We start from the raw sequence: 22,722 nt of genomic DNA, 5'->3' as shown, positions 1-22,722 counted from the left end.
GAGGCTGCCGCCGCGCCGCACGGCACCCCCGCGCCCAAAGGACCCGCCCGCGCTCGACTCGGCAAGCGCCCGCGTCGCACATGCACACTGTGCATGCCGCCACCCGCGTGCCACCGGCTTGCTTCTATTGTCAGATCGCAGACGACGCGCTCAAGCTACCACTGACGCCAGCACACGCCCGCATTGTCACCGCCGCCATGCTGCCACAAACCTTGCGACAAGTGACAGGCCAGTGCAGCCGCCACGACTCTCGGCACTCGGACCGAACCACTTGCACTTGGCACACGGCTACAACACCCCACTGTTCTCACCGCTCGTCCCTCTCGCCCACGCTCCCCCACGCCGGCACAGTCCCCACAACTACTCTTCTGCATAACATTTTACTGTCTGACGCACAGGCCCAGACAGCGTCCGTCCTTTGGCTTCGTGGGAATGGGTAGATGGGAGTGATATCGTGGTAGCGGTGAGGAGCCGTCTATGTCGTAGTCATTGGTGTGGTGGTAGAAGTGGTGGTGGAAGTGTGGTGGAAGTGGTGGTAGAAGTGGTGGTGGGAGGGGGGGGGGGGGTTCAGAGGCAACACACAGTGTAGCTCGGAACAGCAGCGCCTAGTTTAGGCGTAGATCTCGGGCCAGAGGGCCTTGTGCGAGACGACGGGCGAGATCTTGCGCTCGACAGGGGCCTGGACGGCGGCGTGCGTGGGGATGCCCTCGACACGGTGGTACGCGTTGAGGTTCTTGTGGAGAGTGATCTGGAAGACCGAAGACGAGCCCTGGCGAGCGACAATGGTCGAGTAGGCAAGGAAGTAGGCCCAGATGCGGTACCAGCGCTCACCGTAGGCGGCGACAACCTTCTCCTTGTTGGCAACCCAGTTCTCGTACCAGCGGTGGATGGTGGCAGAGTAGTGGACACCGAGGACGTCGACCGACTTGACCTCGAAACCAGCACCCTCGAGGGCGTTGATGACCCAGCCGAGGTTGAGGGAGGCGTCGGCACCGGGGAAGACATACTTGTTCATGTAGATACCCCAGATGAGGTCCTCAAACTGCCAGCGCTTGCGGAGACCAGCGACCTGGAAGACAAGGGTTCCGTCGTCGGCGAGGAGCTCGTAGAGCTCGCTGAGGAAGGCACCGTAACGCTTGATACCGACGTGCTCGGCCATCTCGAGGCACGAAATCTTGTTGTAGTAGCCCTTGGCGTGGGGGATCTCGCGGTAGTCCATGCAGAGAGCGCGGCCCTGCGACTCGGGGATGCCGTTCTCGCGGAGGCGGGCGTTGGCAAAGGCGGCGCCGGTCTGAGCAAGAGTAACTGGCATTGTCAGCACAGGTTCAGGACAACGCGAGGCGACCACTCACCACCAGTGACATCAGCGCCGTAGTTCTTGGCAGCGTGGGCAAGGAGAGTTCCCCAGCCACAGCCAATGTCGAGCATCCTGTCTCCGGGCTTGAGGTCGAGCTTCTCGCAAACCATGTTGAGCTTGTTGTCCTGGAGCTCCTCAAGGGTCTCCTTGCGGTTGATGTCGCGGATAACGCCCGAGGTGTAGATCATGCGGGGGCCAAGGAAGAACGAGTAGAAGTCGTCTCCGCGGTCGTAGTTGTCGCGGATCTGGTTCCTGTCCTGGTCCTGCGAGTGGATAATGACGTCGGGAACGAGGTTGAAGAGGACGTAGCGGAAGTTGTCGGCAGTGAGCTCGAAGCGCGACCAGTCGTGGCGGTACTCCATAACGTCGAGGACATCGCCGTTGAAGTCGATCTTGCCGTCAAAGTAGGCGTCGTGGAAGATCTGCATGGGGATCTTCTTGCCGTCCCACTTCTCCTTGAACTCGGCGTCCGTGATGGTGTAGTAGCTGCTGAGGGGCTTGTTTGGGAGGGTCACCTTCTCGTCGATGCGGCGGCCATAGCGGGAAGTGGCGACCCAGTAGCCGATGGTGATGGGAAGGAAGAGAAGGATGGTGAGCACCCAGTAGGTGGTCCAGCCCTTGAAGTAGGGGATGAAGCGCTGCACAATCCAAGGCACCACGAGGACGAGGGCCGCGAGGTGGTAGTTGCTGAAGGCGCCAGAGCCCTCGGCGGGGAGGGGAGCGTTGGCGATCGCGGGGTAGTTTGTGCTGGACGTGGGCGTGAGCGTCGTGTCGTGGTACAAACGAGCCAGCCAGCTCAGACTTTTTGCCCGCTGATAACTTACAGACGAACGGCAGGCTTCTCGGCCGCGTCGACAAAGCCGGGCTTTGAGCCGTTGGCAGCGGGCGCGGCAGCGGCAGGAGCAGCCGCAGCTGCGGGCGGGGCAGTCTTCTTGTCCTCCACCGTCGACATTTTTATTAAATGAACGATTTTACAAGAATGGATGGGAAGAGGAAATGTTGGAGAAGGGGGGAGTTTCATGAAATGAGAGCGTCAGTGGGCAGGTGGGCCGTCGTGGGTGGTCGTGGCCGTGGGTGGTCGGAGGCCGCGGAACGCGCCAGGCAACCAACGCGCGCCAGTGGGAGGCTAATCGGCGGCGGGGGCGCAGGGCCGCGGCGCGCGGCGCGACGTGGCACCAGTCATTGTACGCGCGATCAAAGCGTAAGTCCACGAGCCAAGCCCGATTTCCTGCAAGGCAAGCGTCAGGCACGGGGCAGCAAGTCGGACCATGACACTGTACGCGGCAGCAAGGAGATGTCTCTCATGTCCGTCAACTCACCCCTAGTACACGTCAACTCTCCCACGGCATCAATCCTATCATTCAGGACCACCCGCCGCCGCCGACGCCTTGACCCTCACACGCCCCCAGACGCGTCTTGACCGTCATCGTCGCGTGCAGTCACCAAGGAAGACAAACAACAAAATCACCACGTACCGGCAACTCGAGCCTCACCCACCTACACCCATACGCGGCTTTCGCTACATGTCGTCAGCAAGAGGCTCAGCCTCTGCTGGGCCATCAAGGCAGACAAGGAGCGAGTCGTCAAACACACAGCCACTGCGCAGGTCCTTACGATCCGCCTCGCGCGCGTCATCGGTTCACTCGGACGGTGGAGGCAACGAAACGCAACATGTTACGCGGCAAACGCGCCGGGCGCGCAGACAACCCGTGGAATCCATTGCAGAGGATGAGGCCGAAGCCCAGCTCAAGCCAAGCCCCCGGCGTGGCCCAACCCTGTCTGCGCCCCCTGCACCTACACTGTCGACGCCGGCTCGATATCGGGTGCGACGTTCCCTCGGCGCCGGCAAGTTACAGGAAATGCCATTAAGCAGCAGAGTTGCCATGCTCTCGGACGTTGCGGGAGACTGCTTGACCAGAATGTTGAAGACGAGCTCGGTTAGCGACGATTCCGACTTTGAAGGACTGAGGGAAGACGGTCGGAGGTCTTTTGAAGGCCTGCGAGGTGAGGTGTGCGCGCGGGCTGTGCTGACACGAAAGGAGTTTTGAACACGTACATCTACTCGCAAAAGCCGCCGGCATACACGGATGTCAAGGAGCTCATGAAGTCTCTCGACCCGTTCACAAGGACGACGGTTGCGCGCGGCGACATGGACCGGGCGATCTTTCTTGCCAACTTGGCGACATTCGTGTGGACAATAAGCGTCCCCGACTTCGCAGCCAGCCTTGCAGATGACGACAAGGCGCAGAACGCAAAGGGCAAGAGTAAATCGAAGGCCGCGTCCCTGGCTAGCGCCCAGGACGTCGTCAGGCGCCGCAACGCAGTATTGGTCAAGGCGTGGACCAAGTTCTGGTCTGCTCTCGGTCGCCAGGAAGCTGGTGTGGACGATTCTGCGTTGTCATTGTGGTTGGATTTGGCCACCCAGGTGGGTGATTCTGGCGACAAGAGCTGACGGACTGCAGATCATCCTTACCTACCGGCAAGTGACAATAAACCCAACAGCTCCACCAGAATCAAGACTCCCATCCCCACCAGACGATCTCTTCAAGCAACTGTTCTCCGCAGACGCATTGCAGGAGGTCGGACATTTGCCAGCAGACGGCGAGGTTCGCCAGTGGTGGCAAGTTGCCGCGGAGACGCGCCGATCAAGGGTGAGTGACAGGAGAAGACCTCCCCTAACTCCCGCAGCTCGAGACCGAAAGAGTGAAGGACCTCGCGCTTGAATTCCCATACGACGACTTTCGCGACCGCATGAGGTCGTTCATCCGCCTCGACATTTTGGCCGACGACGAGAGTGTAGCGTCGAGTGGGGGCGAGGACGTGAGCGAGGACCAGCTATTGTCGGATGAAGAGTCGTCCCACGCCAGCGACTCTGACGACGATCCGCTCGATGACGGAGAACTCGACTTTGATCTCTTCGCGGACATTGTGGCCGAGTTGGACGCCACGCCGCAAGCGGTGTCAACTGCACCAGTTCTCGAACCACCCGACTCGCTTAACCGCCAGGACGACGACGACTCCCAGCTTTTGCCTGAGAACACTGGCGACACTGGCGAGGAACACGAGAGCCTGTTGCCGTTCGAGGATGAGGAACTGCTGCCGTTTCAGGATGAAGACGACGACCTGCTCCCTTCTCCAGGCTTACTTCAAGGGCACGACAAGGCGGCGGGGCCTGCACCCCAGCCTGAGGCTCAATCACCTGGTGCCGCGCTGGGCGATCCTGTTGGCGAGTCACAGCAGTCCGTCGACGCCGGTCCGGATGTCGATGGCGAAGACGACCCTTCACAAGGAGGGGATACACCGCAGGCCAAGGGAGCCGACCCCGCTGTCGACCGTTCGACAGAAGCGAATGGCGAGCCTCCGCCTCAACGTTCCCAACCCCTCGACGTTGCTTTACCCCCGCAACCTTCTAGCCCATCGTCGTCAAGGTCGTCATTAACACCCGCACCAACATCCCCTGCACGGGGTTCACCAACATCCTCTGCACGGGGTTCACCCTCGTTATCTCCAGCCCCACCGTCGCCCAAGACCGCGACAAGCGGGACGCTACCCGTTGTCGCTCCCACGGCGAATGGTGACCCGCAGGAAGCTCGCGATGCTTCCCCCGCCCCGGGCGCCCTTGCCGAGGCGGATTCGACGACAAATCCTCCTGAGAACGCCCAGGCGGTTGACTTTGACGACGGCCTGCCAGACACTGAACCGGTGACGACTGATCTGGAACCCGCAGCTGAAGTCGAACCCGTGACCGACACTGTGCAACCACCAACACCCCAACACGCACCACGCCGACCCGGTCGTCAAAATCAGCGCGCGTTCCTCAACCGTTCGTACAAACGGGCTGAAGAATTGACAGCCTTTGGACCGGACTCGGAGGAAGACGAGCTCCAAGAGGCGCCGGAGGTCTCAAAGCATGCTTCCACCACCCGGCGCATCACGGGGCCGCGACCGTCCATCCAGCGTCGGCCGCGCACCCCCGAGCCTGCTCCACCATCCGTCTCGTCTCTCCGAGTCAAGCCCTCGCCACGTTCGCCCGACCTGTTGTTGCCGTACAACCCTCGGAAGAGCCTACCAGTTTCGCCTCTAAAACAGGCGCGACCTGCTTCCACATCGCACCGGGCGTCGTCGCATCACGCAGCGTCGACACGTCAGCCGCAGTCGTCAAGCCGAGCGCCTGCATCACACCGGGCGTCTTCGTCCCACCGTGCACCTTCGCCCCCGCCTCGGCGTGCAGTATCGCCTTTGGCTGAGAGGGATCTTCCTGCCGACATCCCGCCGCCACAAATCCCCCGGCTCTCCGACAGCCTCATGGTCGACTGGGACGGCAAGCCTCTGGAGACGGACGAATCGTATGTCCTGCCTGCAGACTACGACCCCAACCCCTCGCGCCTCCACGGGCAGGTTAATGGACGAGGGTTCCGTTATGCGCGCAAGTCTGGCAAGCGCCGGTGGACGGGCGCAGAGGAGTTGACGCTGTACCGGACCCTGCAAAAGGTCCCGATGTCGGAGACGTACCCTCTGCGCGTGGTGTGGTATCTGCACGGCGAGTGGGGAGTCCACTCTCGCGTGCTGTCCGAGTTCAACCCCCAGCATATGAAGGACAAGATGCGCACGATTATCAACCGGCGGATCAACCAGCGCCTGCCTATCGAGGGCCGTGCGAGGGCATTCCTTCCGGCTAGCGACCCGCGGCGGGACGACTTTGACGCGGAAATGGAGCAATATAACGAGCTCATGGCCGACATGCAGTACCAGGAAGAGCTGGAGGCGGTCAAGGAGGAGGAGATAAGTGAGGAAGAGGATGATGAGGACGAGGGGGGCGACGTGGAGGAGGGTGGTGATCGCTACAGCGATAACCAGGACGACGGCCAGAACGACATTGGGGTCTACGGCGACGAGCTCGACAGCGACGCGAGCGACGAGGCCTACTTGGACGCGTTGGTGGCTACCGACTCGGAGCAAGAAGAGCCACCGCGTCGTGTGCAGCCGACATGGGCGGTTGATCGGTCGCCGCCTCGCCGGCGGCGGCAGCTCACGGTTGAGATTCCAGTGAAGCGCCGGTTGCCAGGCCCGCCAGCACCAGTGCCCCGGGTGTCGCCGCCGGGTCCATCGCGACGTGCTGCGAGAGGCCCACGGTCAGCTCCAGCCCCACCGCCACCGCCACCGCCACCGCTCTCCGACAGCGAGCCCGAGGCAGACATCGACCACACTGTCTTGGCTGTAGCGACTGACTCCCAAAGCATTGGGAGGGCGTCGACGGAACCTGTGAGTTGGGCTTGGGGTGTGCGGCGCTGACGTACAGGCTGAGGCTTCCGAAGACGAGGACGTATTGCCCGAGGCCTCGGACGACGAGGACGAGTACTTCAGCTTACCGACGCTGTCGCCGCTTCCCCGGACACGGGCTTTGCCGTCGTCGACACCGCCTGCTGCCATTCCTGTACGTCTGCCACGCCAGCCGACCCGGTCGTCGTCGCGTTCGGCATCGCCTCCTGCGCGACGAGAAACGAGGAGCCGCGGAGGCACCGACGCAGGACGCGTCCTGCGGAGCACGGATAGGGCGCTCCGCAGCACCGATCACAATGTTCAGCCACGCAGCCGGCATTCCAACGGCAAGCGCCGGAGCTTGCGCCCCAGCGATGCCAACGTGCGGTACCGTGAGGCGTCGGACGGCGCGTCGGACGATGAGGGCGGCGTGGTGCTGAAGTCGTCGCAAGCTTCGCAAGACGAGGTCCCTTTGAAGCGTGGGCGTGGGCGGCCTCGCGGGTCGAAGACCAGGAGACCGGTGGAGGATGTGAGTGCAGAGTGTGATGCAGCTGACATTGCAGGTTGTTATTGTGGAGGAGGATAGCGACGGAGCGGCGAGGAGAACGACGCGGGCGCGGGCGCGGGCGTCGGGGGTGGGGGCGGGGACCGGCGGCGAGGTTGTGGCGGTCAGCGTGGAGTCGGACTCGGAGCCGGTTACTGTGGAACCGTCCGACTCTGACCCGCCATTCGTCGCCGACGAGGATGACTCGGACTCGGACTCGTCGATCCCGCTGTCTGCCGCCAGGGCTGGTAAGCTGTCCACGGCGGAGGCTGAAGCGGAGGCCGAACCGCCCGCGACCGCCGACAGCGACGACGACGTGCCGCTGGCTCGAATCCGCAAGCGCAAGGCAGCGCTGTTCCTGCCGGGCCCCGACTCTGACGACGAGGAGGAGGGCCGCAGAGCGGTGCTGCGGCGCAAGGTCATGGGGTTGTAGGTGGGCGGGGCGGGGCGGGGCTGGTGTAGCTGTGCACTGTGTATCGTAGCCTGTTGTATGCATTGGACGTGGCGTGGGAGTGTAGCATGCAGCGTGTGTGTCGTGTTGCGTGTGTGGTGCCGGCATGGTGGTGTGCGCCGGCTTGGTTGAGTGTGGCATTTTGCGGTCTGTGCGGCGACGTTGTGCGCCACAAAGGATGTGCGCGGGGCCTGGGCGCGGCGTGGTGCGTGAGTCGGCGTCGAGTTCGTCGGCGGATCAACGGGGGGTGGGTTGGGGGGACTGGGGCTGATATGATCTGAGCGGATGCATGTGAGTGCACGCGGTGCGGCGTGCGGCGTGCGGCGTGCATGTGTCGTGTGCAAGTGTCCATTTGCGCATCCTCAGCTTGCAGCTCACCTCCACCCGTCTCCCAACCCTCCGCACCGCCCTAGCACAGACTGGTCGGCCCAGCAGCACAGGCAAGCGCACGCGCGTCGCAATCAGCGCAGCTCGACACTCGAGTCGTCGAACGACACTCCACCATCAAAATGGCCGACGACAGCGGCCGCGAGCGCGAGCACGACCACGGCGCCGGCGCCGCCCCTCCCGCCGACGACCCCGCGACCTCGCCCACTCCCTCGACCCGGCGCGGCCCCCCGCTGGCCCTGCAGCTCCCCTCCCTCCCCCTCACTGGCAGCGCCCTCGACCTCCCCTCGCTCCTCCCCGACGAGCCAAAGACGCCGGGCACGCCGCTCCCGAACCCCTCGCTGCCGACACGCACCCTCCCTCTCCCGGCGCTGCGTGCCCTCGCGGCGCGGCGCGGCGACTTCACCCACTTCCCCAGCGTGAGCCTGACCCCCGCGCCCGGGGGAGGCAGGCACACGGTCATCCACCGCGCCGTGCCTGTTGCGCCGGGCTTCGTGCCGTCCACAACGGCGGGGGACACCGCCAGCGCGGTGGACGGCACGACGCTCCTCTTCGGCGCCGACCTGGCCGCGGCTTTGGTGATCAGGCTGGCCGAGGCCGGCGCGCGGCCCGGCTCCCCGCTGGCTTCAAGCCCGCGCAAGGTCCCAGAGGCGTGGTGGGCCTGGGGCGTGCCCTCCATCCGGGCTGCAGCCCTCTCCGCGCTCTTCGGCGACGAGCGCGAGCAGGACGAGCCGATGGCCGCGCTCGCTTGGGAAGGGGGCGAGTTCGGCGTGCTCGACGGAAGGGGGAGCAGGTTCGCCTTCGCGCCGGCCTTTGGCGAGGCCGAGCTGGTCCAGATCAAGGCTGCGGTGCTCGAGGCGCTCGGCGCGCGCGCGGCGGCAGCACAGAGAGAGGAGAGCGCACACGCCGCCGACCCGTTCGCTGCCAGTGCCCACGCGCGCGCGGAATTCGACGTCGACAACGGCTTCGCGGGCCTCGGCCTCCCCCCGCCCCGCTCGTCGGCGGAGCTCCTACGCACCCCGCCCAGCCCGACCAAGCTCGCCTCGGCAGCCACCTCGCCCCGTACCTCTGGCGAGCTGCTCCGCTCGTCGGCCGAGCTGCTCCGCTCCTCCGCCGAACTGCTCCGCTCCTCCGCAGACCTCCCCCCCGCGACCACCGCAAAGCTCGCAGACAGCGACGACCCAGACGTCTCGCCCACCCCCGCGCCCCACTCCCCCCGCCAGCGCCGCTCAACCCTCGGCGGCATCTCCTTCCTCTCCCTCGGCGCCGCCGTCGGCATCGGCAGAAAGAAAAAGTAACCGGCCAGCCCCCCCACCCCGGCCCCTGTACATACTCCGGCGCTGGCCGCCGCCTCACGACCACACGACGCGCACCGCCCCCCACCCCACCCCACCCCACCCGCGCATTATGACACTGTGCATGGCTAGGCCAGCCTCCAGTACAACCGTTATGTAACTCTAACAGAGCTGTGCCCCACCCCGACCCCCCCCTAGATGTGGCCGCCCAGATTCCGCCGCGCCGCAGCCACAGCACGCACCGGCGCACCGCTAATCCCCAGCGCATTGTCGCTCTTGTCCGACATGCTCACATCCGCATTGTTGCTCGAGCTAGCCTTTGCGCTCGAACTCGCCTTGGCACTCGAGCTCGCCTTGGCCGCGCTAGACGACCCCGTAGACGAGTGGCTCTCGGTCGTCTTGTGCCCCGACACGAGCTTGGGCTTGGGCCGCACGGCCGACATCGAGCTGGGGCGAGCAGGCCCAGGCGACGTAACCGGTCGCGTCGAAGAGTTCCAAGGCGGCTTGGTCGCAGTACCAGACGTCGCAGTCGTCTCACGCGAGTGCAGCTCGCGCGACGTCCGGATAGACAGCGTGTCCCGCCCGGCAACGTTGGTCAGAGTCGGCGACAGCGCAGACGTCGAACGCCCCGCGCCAACGTTGGCCATTGCCGGCGGGAGCGAGCGCCGGGACCGCGACGCGGGCCGAATAGTCGCCCCGCCGATAATATCATCGCTCGATCGTAGCCGGTTGGCAAACTTGGCGTTGGCCGCCGCGCTGCCCAGGCTCGTCGACGTCCCATTGCCCAGCTGCCGCTGCAGCGACGCAGCCGTCGCCCGGTTGAGCGACGAACGCGGGCTCGTGCTGGCTGCCCCGACCTTGGTCTTGCGCGCACCAACAGGGTTCGGACGCGCCTCGCTCCGGAACGCAAACGACATGACAGACATGCTTTCCGACCGGTCGTCGTCAAAGCTCGTCAGGGGTAACGATTGCCCGCCCGGCCGCCGACGTGGTGTCAACTTGGTCGGTGTGTCGTCCTCGCCCTTGAGCGGCACAATCTTGGACGGCGTCGCAATCGGCGTGCGGTGGGGCGACGCCTTGGGCGTGGTCGGAGCCTCTGCTAATCTCTCGAGCGGAGCGCGCCGCCCGACACCGACACCCAGCGCGTCCACAGACGTTCGACGCACTGGCGACACGGTTGCCTTCTGATGCCACTCGTGCACCTTGACAAATCGGTACAGATTGCGCGATCGGACCGACTGGTGTCTCTTGTTGATGCCACTCAGTCGCTTATTCGTGCTCCCGAGGTCCGTGACAGAGTCGGAGCGCTTGCCCGTCGACAATGGCAGCGTGGTCGTGCCAGTGAGCTCGCAGAGAAGCGATACGTCGGTGAATTTGCTGTGCGTGAGCACAGAGCAGTCGCGTCAACACTTACACAATCCACTGGTCGCTGTCCTTCTTCCCCTTGAGGATGTCACTCAGGCGGTGGTGGCTCTTGCGCTCCTTGATAGGCGGGCCGTCTTTCGTCTTGGACTGCTCCTTGAGCTCCTTGAGCGACGTTTCGCTGACCAGCAAGCGGCTCGGGCGTGGCGCCATGAGCTGCTTATTGCGCTCGATGCCGTCGATGCGAGCCCACGCATCGTGCGCCTTCTCTCTGTCCTCGGTAGAGCTCTTCTCGTCCTCGATACTGCGCACAATGCGCTGGACCTCGTCCACCATGGCGAGCGTCGCTTCATACTCGCGCGTGGAAGGCGACGTGTTCTGGAGCGTCAGCCGCGGCCGTGGTCTGGCACTCACGTAGAGCAGGTTTTGGAACAGCAGAGGGTACTTCAACAGTCGCTGGAAGGGCTTGCTCAGGGCAATGCTCAGCCCAGCCTCGCCACGCTCAGCGGCAAGCTCGTCCAGGCTCTGCAGTAACTTGCCCAGCTTGCCAAGCTGTGTCTCCTCCAGCCGCCGCGACGATCGCTTCCCTGCTGCCGAGTGAATCTTCTCGGCGATTTGCAGCGCCTCATCGACTTGCGCCAGTGCGCGCTCCAGGTGCAACACGTAAGTGGCGTATTCACGAAGGATGTCAGACTGTTCAGTCAGCGCCGGTTGCCCCCCCACGCCACTCACATGCGAGGTGAACACATCTGCCAGGCTGCGGACGAGCGGAAACTGCTCGTCATATTTTGTCCGCAGCTCAGTCACCTGCTTGATGTGCCCCTGCAGAATGCCTTGGGAGATGACGGCCAGAACTTGCTCGAGATCATCGGGAAGCGTGACAGGCCCGTTGGCGACAGATGACAAACTCGATCGAGAGCCTAGGCGCGAATGGCCACTGTCGCTCGTGTCGTGGACGACCGGCGCCGACGCTCGTCTTGAGGCGATCGGCGCCGACGGACCATGCGGAATAGCGGTGCTGTTGCGGGCGTACGCGTCCTTGTTCTGATGTGGCCTGTTCGCCTGGTTCTCCTGCGAGGCGCTGCCGCCAGCCACACCGCCGCTTCGGGTTAAGGCGTTGTACGCGTCGATGCGGGCCGCCACGGCTGACAGCCGACCAGGGTGCCCTGACGAGCTATCCGTAGCTTCTGGCGAATCGACCAGGCCAGTCGCATTGCGGAACGAGTCGGACGAGAACCTCGTAGCGGAGAACTGGGCGGCAATGGGGAGAAATGACGAATCAGTGTTGGTGGCCGGAGAGTCGTGATACGATGTGGCGCCTCCAGACGAGATCGTCGGTGATAACGGCGACATTGTGCGAGACGACGTTACGGGGTCAGGGAGAGTGAATGGGGTGATGGGGTCGGAAGACGGTAGAAGCGTCCTGCAAAAAGTTTCATTGAGGGTTGCAAGGTCGCGCACGTATCTGTGCGTTAGTGGGCGCCGAGTGACAGTGACACGTACCGCTCCTCGCTGTGAACAATCTCCCAGAGCACCTCTTGGCGGGCACGCTCCCGCGGGCCGAGGTTGGCGACCAGTTCGTCGTCCATGGCCGCACTCCAGCTCTCTGGCTGTGGGAGGTAGCTTTCGGCACTCATGGTCGAGGCGTCCGACGGGGCCAGTGACGATAGGGTCGACTTGGTCGGCGAATGGCTCACTCCACTGCCGGACACTGACGAAGACGAGGTCTTGCGCAGGTGCGAGTGCGAGTTTGACGCTCGGGAGCTCGGGCGCTGCACAATGTGACGTGATGTAGGAGTAGGCGAGCGGTGCTGGCGCGTGGGTGACGCAGCACGTCCTTTAGTCGGCGACGCTGCGCGCACAGAGCTCCGACGGGGCGAGGACACCCTGCGGACATGGGCGCGCGACGAGCTGCGTGCGGGTGCCGGCTCCATACGTGACCGGAGGTCAGTCTCGCTCTGGTGCTCTGTCGCGCGCGCCGGGGACTGGAAGGCCACCTTCTTGATGTTGTCCGAGCTCATGCGGCGCCGAGGCGACTCGAGGTCCCAGTGTGCTCTCAGGTGCGCGTTGCTGTTGTCGAGGGTCGACGCAAGGCCCGGCTCGACGCCGCCGGAGAGCAACAGGGAATCCTTGCGCTCAGGCAGCTCGACGGGCTGGGGCACCGGCGTTGCGGCCTGTAAAGGACCTGGGGTAGTGGGGCGGGGGTGGTGCTCATGGTGGTGGTGTTCATGATGGTGCTCGTGGTGGTGGTGGTCGTGGTGGTGATGCGCGTGGTGGTGGTCGTTGGCGTCACCTGCCGCTGCCGCTCCTGTTGTCGGAGTTGGGGTCCGCACTGCATGTCTGCTACCCGGCCTCCGGTTCAGTAACGACCGTGACCGGCTGACGCGGACTGTGCCGCCGGCGCCGTCCGAGCGGCCAACGGTGGCTGCAGCGACTGGGTGAGGGTGCGCGACAGTCTTTTCCTTGTGCTTTTCTGGCACTGGGGGGTGCTGGTGTTTCTCGGTGGTCGCGGTGCCCGCCGACTTGAATCTCGAGAAGAGCGACTTCATTGTGTCAACAGTGGCGTCGGTCGCGGCCGTTGGGTGAGGCCGGCTCGGTGCCCCCTAGTTGTTGATCAAGAGGTTGTTGTTGTTGAGGCGATGCGATGAGCGAGCAAGGTGGGCGAAGGTTGAGAGAGACGACTAGCAGATGAGCGAGCCGTGTTGCGGTGGTGGTGGGGGTGGGATCATGCGGTGGCAAAGGTTGTGAGAGTGCGTCGGTCGACTGCCAGGGGAAGTACCAGAAGTGGTCTGCGGGTATGAGGGGGACGTTTCGAGTAGAGTTATTAGGGGGAGTCGTTACAAGGTCGTGCGAGGTCGTGAGCAAGCCGTGTATGCTTGCGGAGCGTGTCGAGGAAGAGGCAAGATGCGCAAAAATGAGTCTGCAAGGGTGTGTGGGAGTGGGAGCAAGGGAGGAAGAGAAAGCCAGAGGTCTGTGCCAGTAACACTGCTCGACGCGCGATGGCAACACAGCGGCGGAGGAAGCAGAGGCGGCGGTAACAACGGCAGCAGCGGCAGCGGCGGCGGCGGCAACGGCGGTATCAACAGACAGGGCCCGAAATGCTACCTGGAAGGTCGTGCATTGACTTTTGGTCTCCTACTCGGCCATCGCGCGAGCACACACGCACCCACAACGCGTTGTCTATCAGCCCCGCCATGCATACAAGAAATGTACGTATCGCAATCTCTCACAAACAAACACACGACGGCGGCCTTGTTACGCGTAAACATTCAAACTGTAAGACAACTCCCAAAGGTACGACGACTACGCGAGTGGCTCCGACGGCCGTTACTTTGCTTGCCCTGCAGGTCCAAACCAGTTTCAAGTTGGCTACTACATATAGTAGGAGCAGGGCGAGCAGGGCGAGCGAGCATGCGACTACCATGCAATACGCCGACTAGGACACGACTGCGCCGGGCACCCGCCGCCCCAGTCTGTACAAAGAGGGAGGGTTGATGATGTTTGCATACAAAACGAGCCAAGGAACGACGCGTCGAGTGGATTGTGAGTCTGCCAACAGACCGAGACGCGTCGCGTCCAAACTTGGCAGGTGGGTCGGTGGCGAGCAGCTGACTGAATCAGAATGGCTCTGACGGATCTGTGCCTCTTTTGATGCAAGTGGCGCACAAGGCGAAGGCTGAGGGAGCGGCGACCGAGCGAGCGAGCGACGACGGCACAGGGATCACCGCCAGGCTGGCTGGCTGGCTGCCAGTTGCATGGTCGGCTCCCTCGCTCCTTCGTTCAGGCCGGCGGGGTATGGCTGTGCAGGCGAGTCTGACGTCATTGAGAAAAATGATTCCGGTTCATGTTTACGTAATATAGCTTGGAGTGAGCGGTTGAGTTCCAGGGTGCAGGCCCCCCTTTTGGCTGGCTCCTCTGCCTCGGTGCCCGGGTGGCCTGGCTGGCGAGGCGGAGCAGGGAGTCTGACGGCGCCCGAAGGCCGACCTGACTGTTATGTCGGCGGCGGCGGCGGCGGCGACAATGTAAAATGATGCAACGTTATTCGTGGGGCAGTGAGGGAGAGAGGCAAGGGAAGGGATAGGTGGTGCTGCCTGCCGAGGTAAAGGAAGGGAGGGAAGGGCCAGATGATGAGAGAAAGAGGCAATGCTGCCAGCGTGCACGGGTGGGGTGGGCCCAATGACCCTTTTCCATTGCAGCGAACGAGCACCACACCCAGTAGCACCACACTTTACCACTCTCCCAGTTGCACCACTCTGTCATCATCAATCTTGTGACATTCATACCCCACTCGTTTCCATCTTCCAACCTCAATCTGTCAAAGAAAGACGACTACTCTCTCGCACCACCCACACTGTCACTCACTGCATCTCCCACGACTCCACAGCCAAACCCATACCCGGCCTCCCCCCCTGGCAACACACACACAAAGTACACCACCCTCTGGTCGTTAGACCTACGTCATTTTTACCACCCGGCCAGCTCCAGCATACCCCTCCCCTGCTTCGACGTCCATCAATCAACAACCACGCACCTACACACTCCATCTCGTCGACCTCTGCATCGACGACTACAGCTACACGACACGACGACGGCCACCGCCGTCCACACCCTTGAGCGCAGCCTACCCCGATAACCACTATCCACCACGACGTTAATCGCTCACTCTTAACGGGCGACGCCCCGTGATAGCGTCCCCCCGCCCCTTTCCCTCCCCCCTTCCTCGCCGTCGCCGAACGACTACCAGCGGCGCCATGTTGACAATATTAAATCGACCATCAAGGTCGTACAAGAACGTTCAGCATGACGCCGAGGGCCTCTCCGCCGTCGGCTCGGCACCGTATGGGGCGTCGTCTTCCTCATCGACGTCCCATGTGGGGCCATCAAAGCCGCAGAGGGGAGAACCCGAGCATCAGTTCAAGACGTATAGGCCGTGTAAGTGGCGCCCTCGGGGTTTGACTATCGGCTGCTGACCATTCAAGCTTATGCCGAGATGCACTTTAAGCGTCAGGCAATGCACGACCCCAACCCTTCGTCTGCGTTCTCGCCACTACCCCCGGCTTTCAACATTGGCCGAAAACACAACAAGGAGAAGGCTCTGGCCGGCCAGCGCGCCGAGTTAGACCATCTCCTCGAACCAGAATACAAGTCGGTTCGGAATTATGCTGGCGGCGACGACGATGCGGCTAGCGTTGCGGGCCCAAGCAGACTATCGTCTGTTCGCACAGCTGGCGGTCTCAGCGCCCTATCTCGCCGGAGTAAAGACAAGGACGAGAATGCCAGAGCCACTGGTTCGACAACGAGCTTCCACGGAGGCCAGCAGCCGGCGGGGCCTCCCAGGCGTGGTATGGGCGGCGTGTACATCGACTCCACTGGACGACTACATGACACGGAATATGACCCCTTCGCTGGCGTATCTGAAATCTCGAGGCGAAAATCGCGACGACGGAGCGCATTCGGGCACCAGCGACGGCATTCCAGTGGGTCGAGCTCGGGCTCCGAGGCAAGTTCGGATTCTGGCCCTCGGCAACCGCAGCGAGTAAGCTTCGACGGCCGAGAGTCGATGGACGACGGAGACCGCGAACGGGAAGAGATTCGTCGGAGGCTCGAGGTCGAGCGGAGACGATTGGACGAGGTCTCGGGCTATGCTGCTGCGCGCCGCCGCAGCATGATGAGTGACCGAGCGAGCGGTTTCATGAACGGCCGCTCGACGCCGAGCATCCGCTCGGGGTACGAAGACGCCGTTTCCCTAAGCAGTCACGCTCACACCAATGGGCTGGGCCGCGCGCCATCTCGCCTGAGCCAACGCCATCAAGCGCCCAGCTCCCCTCTGTCTGAAACGTACGATGAAGAGGACACGAGAGCGTCTGGTAGCTCGTACAACACGACCCGAACCGGCCAGTCGCAACGCGCAACAAGCAGTGTCGGGGGCACGGACGAGTCCCCACGGAAACATACCGAGACCACACCCGAGAGCTCGAGCACCGAACGACACATGAGGGCCAAGCCGTCGATCTCGAGCAGCTTTGCCGGTGACGACTTTTCTCCGCAAAAACCGCCAGCTGGCCAACGCACCACATCTGCAGACACGCTCAAGGCCGAATCGAGGAATGTGTCCGAGATGACACTCAAGGGCCGCCAAAACGACCACCAGAGCTCGTCGTTGGCTTCGGACCCCCTCCCTAGGTACGAGGAGGCCGAGTCGGCGCCACGCAGGCTCCCTGAAAAGGTCAAGGCCACGCCAATGAAACCGGCACAGAGGGTGGAACGTGCGCCGAGTGGCGCAACACGGATCACTGGGTTCGACGCTGTCCCGCGCAAGGTGTCGGAGGCGGTCTCTGTCCAGTCGGTTCAGTCGTCAGTCTTGAAGGTACCAGAGTCTGTCAGGAGTGGAGCAAGCTCGAGGGGAAGCTCGGAGCGGGAGCACGCCGTGCACCAGCGGCAAAAGCCTGCCGAGCGACCGCGCGAGCAGCTCTTCCCCGAGACGCCGGCGCAGAGCAAGCGACGTGAGGACCGTGAGAGGCGCAGCGCTCGCGTCGCGCGCCCTACGACAGGGCGTATTGTTGAGCCGATTGTGCCCTCGAGCAGCCGCTCGCGCATCCTGCCCGAGATCCAGATTCTCGAGGACGACGACCCGCGCATCATCTTCCCTCCTCATGGACCGTCCACCCGGATCCAGCACCCGCGTGCTGCGACCCAGACCCCCCAGTCGCCGCAATACCATTCTGGAATCAACAGCGGGCCAACGAGCCTCAATGGGGGCGAGAGGCGGGACAGCTCGACTCGGTCGATCACGTACAACGACAGCAACAAGGCGACGAGTACCATCATCGAGGAGACGGGCGGTGGCTATGTGCCGTCGTTGTGGGCTGGCGGTGACCGGCACCTGCGAACAACGGAAGAGGAGCGGGAACGCTACCGCCCCAAGGAGTGGGGTGGCAAGAATGGTGACCTGGCCGGCAGACCTGAAGGGTGGCAGTGGGTATTGCGTGTGGCGTGTCGTGTTGTGCAAATGCTGAGACCCCCAGACCCGACCTCAAGGACGGCTTCAAACGCAACGTCAAGGAAATGTCGACCAACGCGCGGTTCAGCGTGTTCCGGACCAAGAAGAAGCTCATGAGGAATCTGTAACACTAGACACACACGGACGCACACATATCATCCGGCATTCCTTTTCTTCCACCACACCACGCACTCGGTCATTGTTTGTGCAAAGCGACACGACATCAGAGGTCGAGTTTGACTACTTGCAAACTCGTAGAGTGTACAAATATTGCAACGCAATCATGCCTGTACCAGTTGTCGTACCACAACTCATAGTTTCTCATAGCGGATGCCACTGGCGTTTGCCATTTTGCGCCAAGTGATGGAGGGGGTGGGTGCCAAGGTTGACGGAGCCAGTGATGGGAGATCGTCGCGCAGTTGAGCGCAGTTAAGGTCGCGCAGTCTGCGGAGGCAGTTGGCACGAGCAGTAGTGGGTACACATGTGGGGTGCGGGTGCACGCAGCATAGTTCCCAGATAGCCACCTCTGCGCCTGCCACGTTCTGTGCCGGTTGACGTCGCGCCGCCCCGCCGGGCCGCCACAAACGGGCCGGCTCGATCGCGTCGACAAGGCAAGACACGGTGCGCAGCCCTCGTCCCACTCCTCCCTGAGCGGTGCACCGCAGCGGAGGCAGCCAAGAGCTGGTGCAACTAACCCCGAAACACAAACCCGGAGGGGCGCGTCGCAAGCGGGGTGGCAAGCATGTTTATCATTGACGGACGTGCGTGTCCTTGTCCGACGAGGCAGCTTTGGTGGCACGCCGGGATGAGGTGATCCATCGTGTGCACGGTACGGTACGTAATGCCTGAGAGTCCGCCGTAGCTAAGAGGTTCTTGGCGTTGCTTGGCAAGCGCGGCGGCGCGGCGCTCCACGTGGGATTGGGTTGGTGGTGCGCTCGCTGGCGGGTGGGCTGGGCTGGTGCATAGTGGGCCAGCGGTATAGTGCAGGGCTGGCGGGGGGGGGTCGAGGCAGGCTGCCCGAGCCGAGCCCGGTCGGCCTCGTAGGTGCCTTATGACGACGACGTCACTCTGCCACTGGGCGGAGGGTTGAGGGCCTGCCCGCCAGCGGCGCCACTCTCCCCTCCCCCACCTGCGCGGTGCGGTGCGTGCGGTGGCCAAAAATCAAATAGCGCAGCGTCATGCGCCGACGGGCCACCCGCTCCACCACTTTCGCAGTCTAGTGTGTGTGTGTGGGTCGGGGCCAGTAGAGGCCGAGGGGGCGACGTTGCTGCCTAAAGCCCGGAGTCGGCTTGCTTGCGGCCGTACCATAGGTCTCCGTCGCCGCGGGCGCCACTTGCCTTGTCCAAGTTGCAGTCCACGCGGACGTGCTAGCTGACGTGGTTGGGCTGGTGCAGGGATCTTGCATGCGGTGTACTGCACAGGGGAATGGACCAGCGTTCGAGCCCTAAGCGAGTAGCCCCAGGGCGGATTTTCTGCGACACTGTCAGCGGGAGCAAAAATGATGGAAAACGACAGACTTTTTGCGCCAAGGCGGTCGTTTTCTTGGCCCACCAGTCGCCACTTCTTGGCTCCCCTCTTGGCGCCAAGGATTCGCCCGCCCTGCCGAGGTTTCCTTGGCTCTGACCCCCCCGACCGCCCCTCCAACACCCCCCCTCTCTCTTATTCCCACCTAGACTCCATCCCCCCATCTCTTTCTTCTCTTTCTCTTTCCCCGTTTACTATCCTGTCAATCTAGACGACGACAAACAGATCGACGACAGCGAAAGCGACAACGACAGCGTCACCCACGACGACCTCGTAGCCAAATCCTGCGACTGCCCCCCGGAAATAGACTCGAGTCTCTGTCTACTGCATCGCATCTAGAACAGGACACGCCGACACTCACTTGGGCGCCACTCGACTCTACACTCCCTCTTCTCTTGGCGACAACCAAAGAGACCATTGCTCTTACTCATCGCACCACCCCACCCCCACACACCATCATTCACAATGTCGACCTACCCCTCCCTCCCAACGGCTTATCTGCACCCCCCAACAGTCAAGTCCGAGTCGGCGTCGTCAATCGAGCCACTCACCCCGACCTCGGCCGCAAGCGGACCGACTTCCCGCCCGTCCCCGTCCGAGGTTGAGCGCGACGAGCTCGACTCTGACGAGGCCTCGGCCGCTCAGAACAACGCGGCCGCTGCTTCCGAGCCGGGAATCGAGTGCAAGTGGAAGGACTGCACCTACTCTGCCCCCGGCCCAGAGGAGCTCTACACCCACCTGTGCGAGTCGCACATTGGCCGCAAGAGCACCAACAACCTCTGCCTCACTTGCGGCTGGGAGGGCTGCGGTGTCAAGTGCGTCAAGCGCGACCACATCACGTCGCATCTTAGGGGTGAGTAGCTGCGGCAGGTCAGAGAATAGAACGCCGCTGACACTTTAAATAGTCCACACGCCTCTCAAACCCCACCCGTGTTCCGTGTGCGGAAAGACGTTCAAGCGTCCCCAGGACTTGAAGAAGCACGAGCGTATCCACACGCAAGAGCACCACCAGCTGCACAAGCTCTCAAAGGCCACCACCTCAAACGACCCCGACTTCAACTCTCGGTTTCCTAGCCACCGCCACGATGCACACCTTCCCCACCCTGCGGATCGATCCCCCGTCTCGCTCAGCCTCTCCCCCTCGTCTTCGGCTCAGGACCCCACCTCGCCTTATGACAACCCGCATCTTCTCGGACTCCCCGCCTCTGGACAGGCACCCTCGCCCTCGTCTCTCGCTGCCCTCCACAAAAAGCAGCATGAGGAGCTCGCTGCGTACCAGCAGCGAGAGCTCATGATCCTCCAGCAGCTCGCCTACCAGCAGCAGCAGAGCTCGGCCTATGCTGCCCAGCTCGCCGCCGAGTCCCTTGGCGCCAACCGCCTCAAGCGTGGCCACGACGACGGCTTTGACCACTTCGTCGAGGACATGAAGAAGCGCAAGATGGACCCTGTCTACGACGTCGACATGATTGCCAGGCTCAACGCGCTCATGCCTCCGGGTCTCCCTTCTGCCAGCTACCCTCAGCTCTCGGCCCTTGCAGGTGCCGCTGGCGGCAACGGCCACGGCCCCTTCTACCCTGGCCTCCCAAACCTTAACCTCCAGACCCCTTCGTCCATGCCCCCCATGCCCATCCCCGACATCCGCACCGAGGCCGACCTTGCCCTCTTCAACCAGTTCATGGTGTCGCTCGGTCGCGAGGCTACCCAGCCCAACGGCCCCGCCGCCTTCCCCATGGAGTCGAACAGCAGCAACGCCTCGGGCTCGAACGCCTCGCGCAACTCGCTCTCGCCCCTGTCCGAGAACAGCCCCATCGAGGACCTCTTCAACCCCAGCGAGCTGGCCTCGCTTGGTCTCGCTGGCATGCCCGGTATCCCCCAGGGTGCTTCGATCCCCGGCAACGGCGGTAGCGTCTCGCTCGGCTCGCTCTACCCCTCGCTCGACAGCCTCGACTCGCGCCCCCGCGCTGCCTCGCTCTCCGAGGCCGCCGAGCCTCCTCGTCGCCCCATTGCCGGCCTTCCCCGCGCCGGCAGCACGAGCGGCTCGAGCGCCCGCCAGGCCTTCAACTACAACGGCGAGTCACAGTACCCCAACCTGCCCAACTACCTCGGTTCGTCTTCTGGCGGCACTGCCGAGCAGAACTTTGCCTCGTTCGACTCGCTTGCCCGTTCGCGCTCGTCCCTCCCCGCTGCCACCCTCGCCCCTCGCGACTTCTACAAGCGCACCTACCGCCACATTGCTCCCCTCGGTGCTGCCCCCAACCACCGCGAGAGCGCCGAGCGCACTGGCGCCGACGAGGACGACGACGAGGAGTCTGTTTCTTCCGAGGAGAACGACCGCGACATTCACCCCAGGATACCCATCAACGCGCTGCTTGTTGATGGCGACTCTGCCTACAAGCTCCCTGCTATCCGCAGACTCGAGAACGACTCGACCTCGCTGCCCAGCCTCCGCCAGCAGCTTGCCGTGCCCTCGACCTCGCGCCGCACGCTTTCGCCTGCCCGCAACCCGCCCGTCAAGCGCCACACCGACGACGACAACATTGTTCACGGCGTCAAGCGCCTCGAGCTCGAGGACCGCCGCCGCGGCGACTCGCCCTCTCTCGACGGCGTGTCTTCGCCTTCGTCTACGTCGAGCGCCGCGACGTCGCGCCCTGCTACCGCCGCGCCCCGTGACCCCATGGCCGAGATGCGCCGCCGCCACGCCGCGCTCATCCGCGCGTGGCTCGTGGCTGTCAACCTCGAGTTCAAGCGCAAGCAGGTGGCCGACAAGGCCGAGCGCGAGTGGGCGCCTGCGCCGAGCCGCCTGAGCGAGATTACTGCTTAGGCGAAGGGAATACATGTGATCGGGTTGTAGTTTTGTCTGTACCATAGGAATCAATCTTGATGTATTCATGGACACGGCGGTGTGGCCGAGCTGGCGCAGCCAGCGACGCGAGGCGAACTCGGCGTAGAGCTCGGCGTGACGACGTGCAGTGCAGCGTGATTGGACTGTGCATGCATGCGACTAGCATCAGACGAGCGCACATTAGCCAGTGGATAGGATAAACGTGGGGTCGTGGTCGTAGCATGCCGATAGGCCGATAACCCAGGGAGGGCGAGTTAGCCACGCTCGCCCTGGCTGGCAGGTGCGCGCTAACAACTTGGCGGGGCAGCGGCGGCGTCATTTCGTCCGTCTCGCATGCCGCCGCCACTCGGACCGGAACGTGCAGACACACAAGAGTTTATCGCATCTTGTTGTTTCCCCGTCCATCTCACTCAAAGCACAGGCGACAGCAGAGCCGACCCTCCGCTCACAGCTACCACCACCCTGTCGTCCCGGCACTACACCTCCCCGGGCGGCGTGTCGTCGCCCGCCGCACGGCGGCGGCGTCACCCGCAGCCACAGCAGCCGGGCAGCTCGTCCTGGACCGTGCTGCTGACGGCTGTCGCCGTGCTCTCGGCGCACGCGCTGCTGTCGAGCCCGCACCCGCACGACCACGACCACTCGCACTCCCACTCCGGCCACGACCACGGCCACGCCACGCGCACAGACCACCACCACGACCA

The 22,722-nt window shown here is 63.5% G+C and overlaps 7 protein-coding genes across 7 annotated transcripts; 5 read left to right on the top strand and 2 right to left on the bottom strand.

Annotated features, from left to right (window-relative positions):
- Positions 1–610: 610 nt before the first annotated feature.
- On the bottom strand, positions 611–2,309 carry Q8F55_002789 (uncharacterized protein; the record flags this gene model as incomplete). The annotated part of the gene is made up of 3 exons (XM_069351380.1): positions 611–1,305; positions 1,353–2,104; positions 2,182–2,309. The coding sequence occupies 3 exons, from the start codon at positions 2,307–2,309 to the stop codon at positions 611–613; spliced, it is 1,575 nt and encodes a 524-aa protein (XP_069211766.1).
- A 967-nt stretch (positions 2,310–3,276) lies between these two features.
- Q8F55_002788 (uncharacterized protein) lies at positions 3,277–3,809 on the top strand (the record flags this gene model as incomplete). The annotated part of the gene is made up of 2 exons (XM_069351379.1): positions 3,277–3,361; positions 3,397–3,809. 2 exons carry the CDS (start codon positions 3,277–3,279, stop codon positions 3,807–3,809), a joined length of 498 nt encoding a protein of 165 aa, XP_069211765.1.
- A 299-nt stretch (positions 3,810–4,108) lies between these two features.
- Positions 4,109–7,593, top strand: Q8F55_002787 (uncharacterized protein; the record flags this gene model as incomplete). Its single annotated transcript, XM_069351378.1, has 3 exons — positions 4,109–6,619; positions 6,657–7,145; positions 7,180–7,593. 3 exons carry the CDS (start codon positions 4,109–4,111, stop codon positions 7,591–7,593), a joined length of 3,414 nt encoding a protein of 1,137 aa, XP_069211764.1.
- A 527-nt stretch (positions 7,594–8,120) lies between these two features.
- On the top strand, positions 8,121–9,296 carry Q8F55_002786 (uncharacterized protein; the record flags this gene model as incomplete). The annotated part of the gene is made up of 1 exon (XM_069351377.1): positions 8,121–9,296. The coding sequence occupies one exon, from the start codon at positions 8,121–8,123 to the stop codon at positions 9,294–9,296; it is 1,176 nt and encodes a 391-aa protein (XP_069211763.1).
- A 191-nt stretch (positions 9,297–9,487) lies between these two features.
- On the bottom strand, positions 9,488–13,204 carry Q8F55_002785 (uncharacterized protein; the record flags this gene model as incomplete). The annotated part of the gene is made up of 5 exons (XM_069351376.1): positions 9,488–10,670; positions 10,708–11,033; positions 11,070–11,348; positions 11,388–12,120; positions 12,159–13,204. 5 exons carry the CDS (start codon positions 13,202–13,204, stop codon positions 9,488–9,490), a joined length of 3,567 nt encoding a protein of 1,188 aa, XP_069211762.1.
- Positions 13,205–15,406: 2,202 nt separating this feature from the next.
- Q8F55_002784 (uncharacterized protein) lies at positions 15,407–17,783 on the top strand (the record flags this gene model as incomplete). The annotated part of the gene is made up of 3 exons (XM_069351375.1): positions 15,407–15,587; positions 15,635–17,630; positions 17,681–17,783. 3 exons carry the CDS (start codon positions 15,407–15,409, stop codon positions 17,781–17,783), a joined length of 2,280 nt encoding a protein of 759 aa, XP_069211761.1.
- Positions 17,784–19,644: 1,861 nt separating this feature from the next.
- On the top strand, positions 19,645–22,000 carry Q8F55_002783 (uncharacterized protein; the record flags this gene model as incomplete). The annotated part of the gene is made up of 2 exons (XM_069351374.1): positions 19,645–20,032; positions 20,085–22,000. 2 exons carry the CDS (start codon positions 19,645–19,647, stop codon positions 21,998–22,000), a joined length of 2,304 nt encoding a protein of 767 aa, XP_069211760.1.
- Between the last annotated feature and the right edge of the window lie 722 nt (positions 22,001–22,722).

Source organism: Vanrija albida (genome assembly GCF_041260175.1).
Source record: "Vanrija albida strain AlHP1 chromosome Unknown contig_2, whole genome shotgun sequence".
In the NCBI taxonomy this organism is placed as follows: Eukaryota; Fungi; Basidiomycota; class Tremellomycetes; order Trichosporonales; family Trichosporonaceae; genus Vanrija; species Vanrija albida.
Note: the sequence above shows the minus strand (reverse complement) of the source record. Positions and strands in the feature narration are given on the sequence as shown.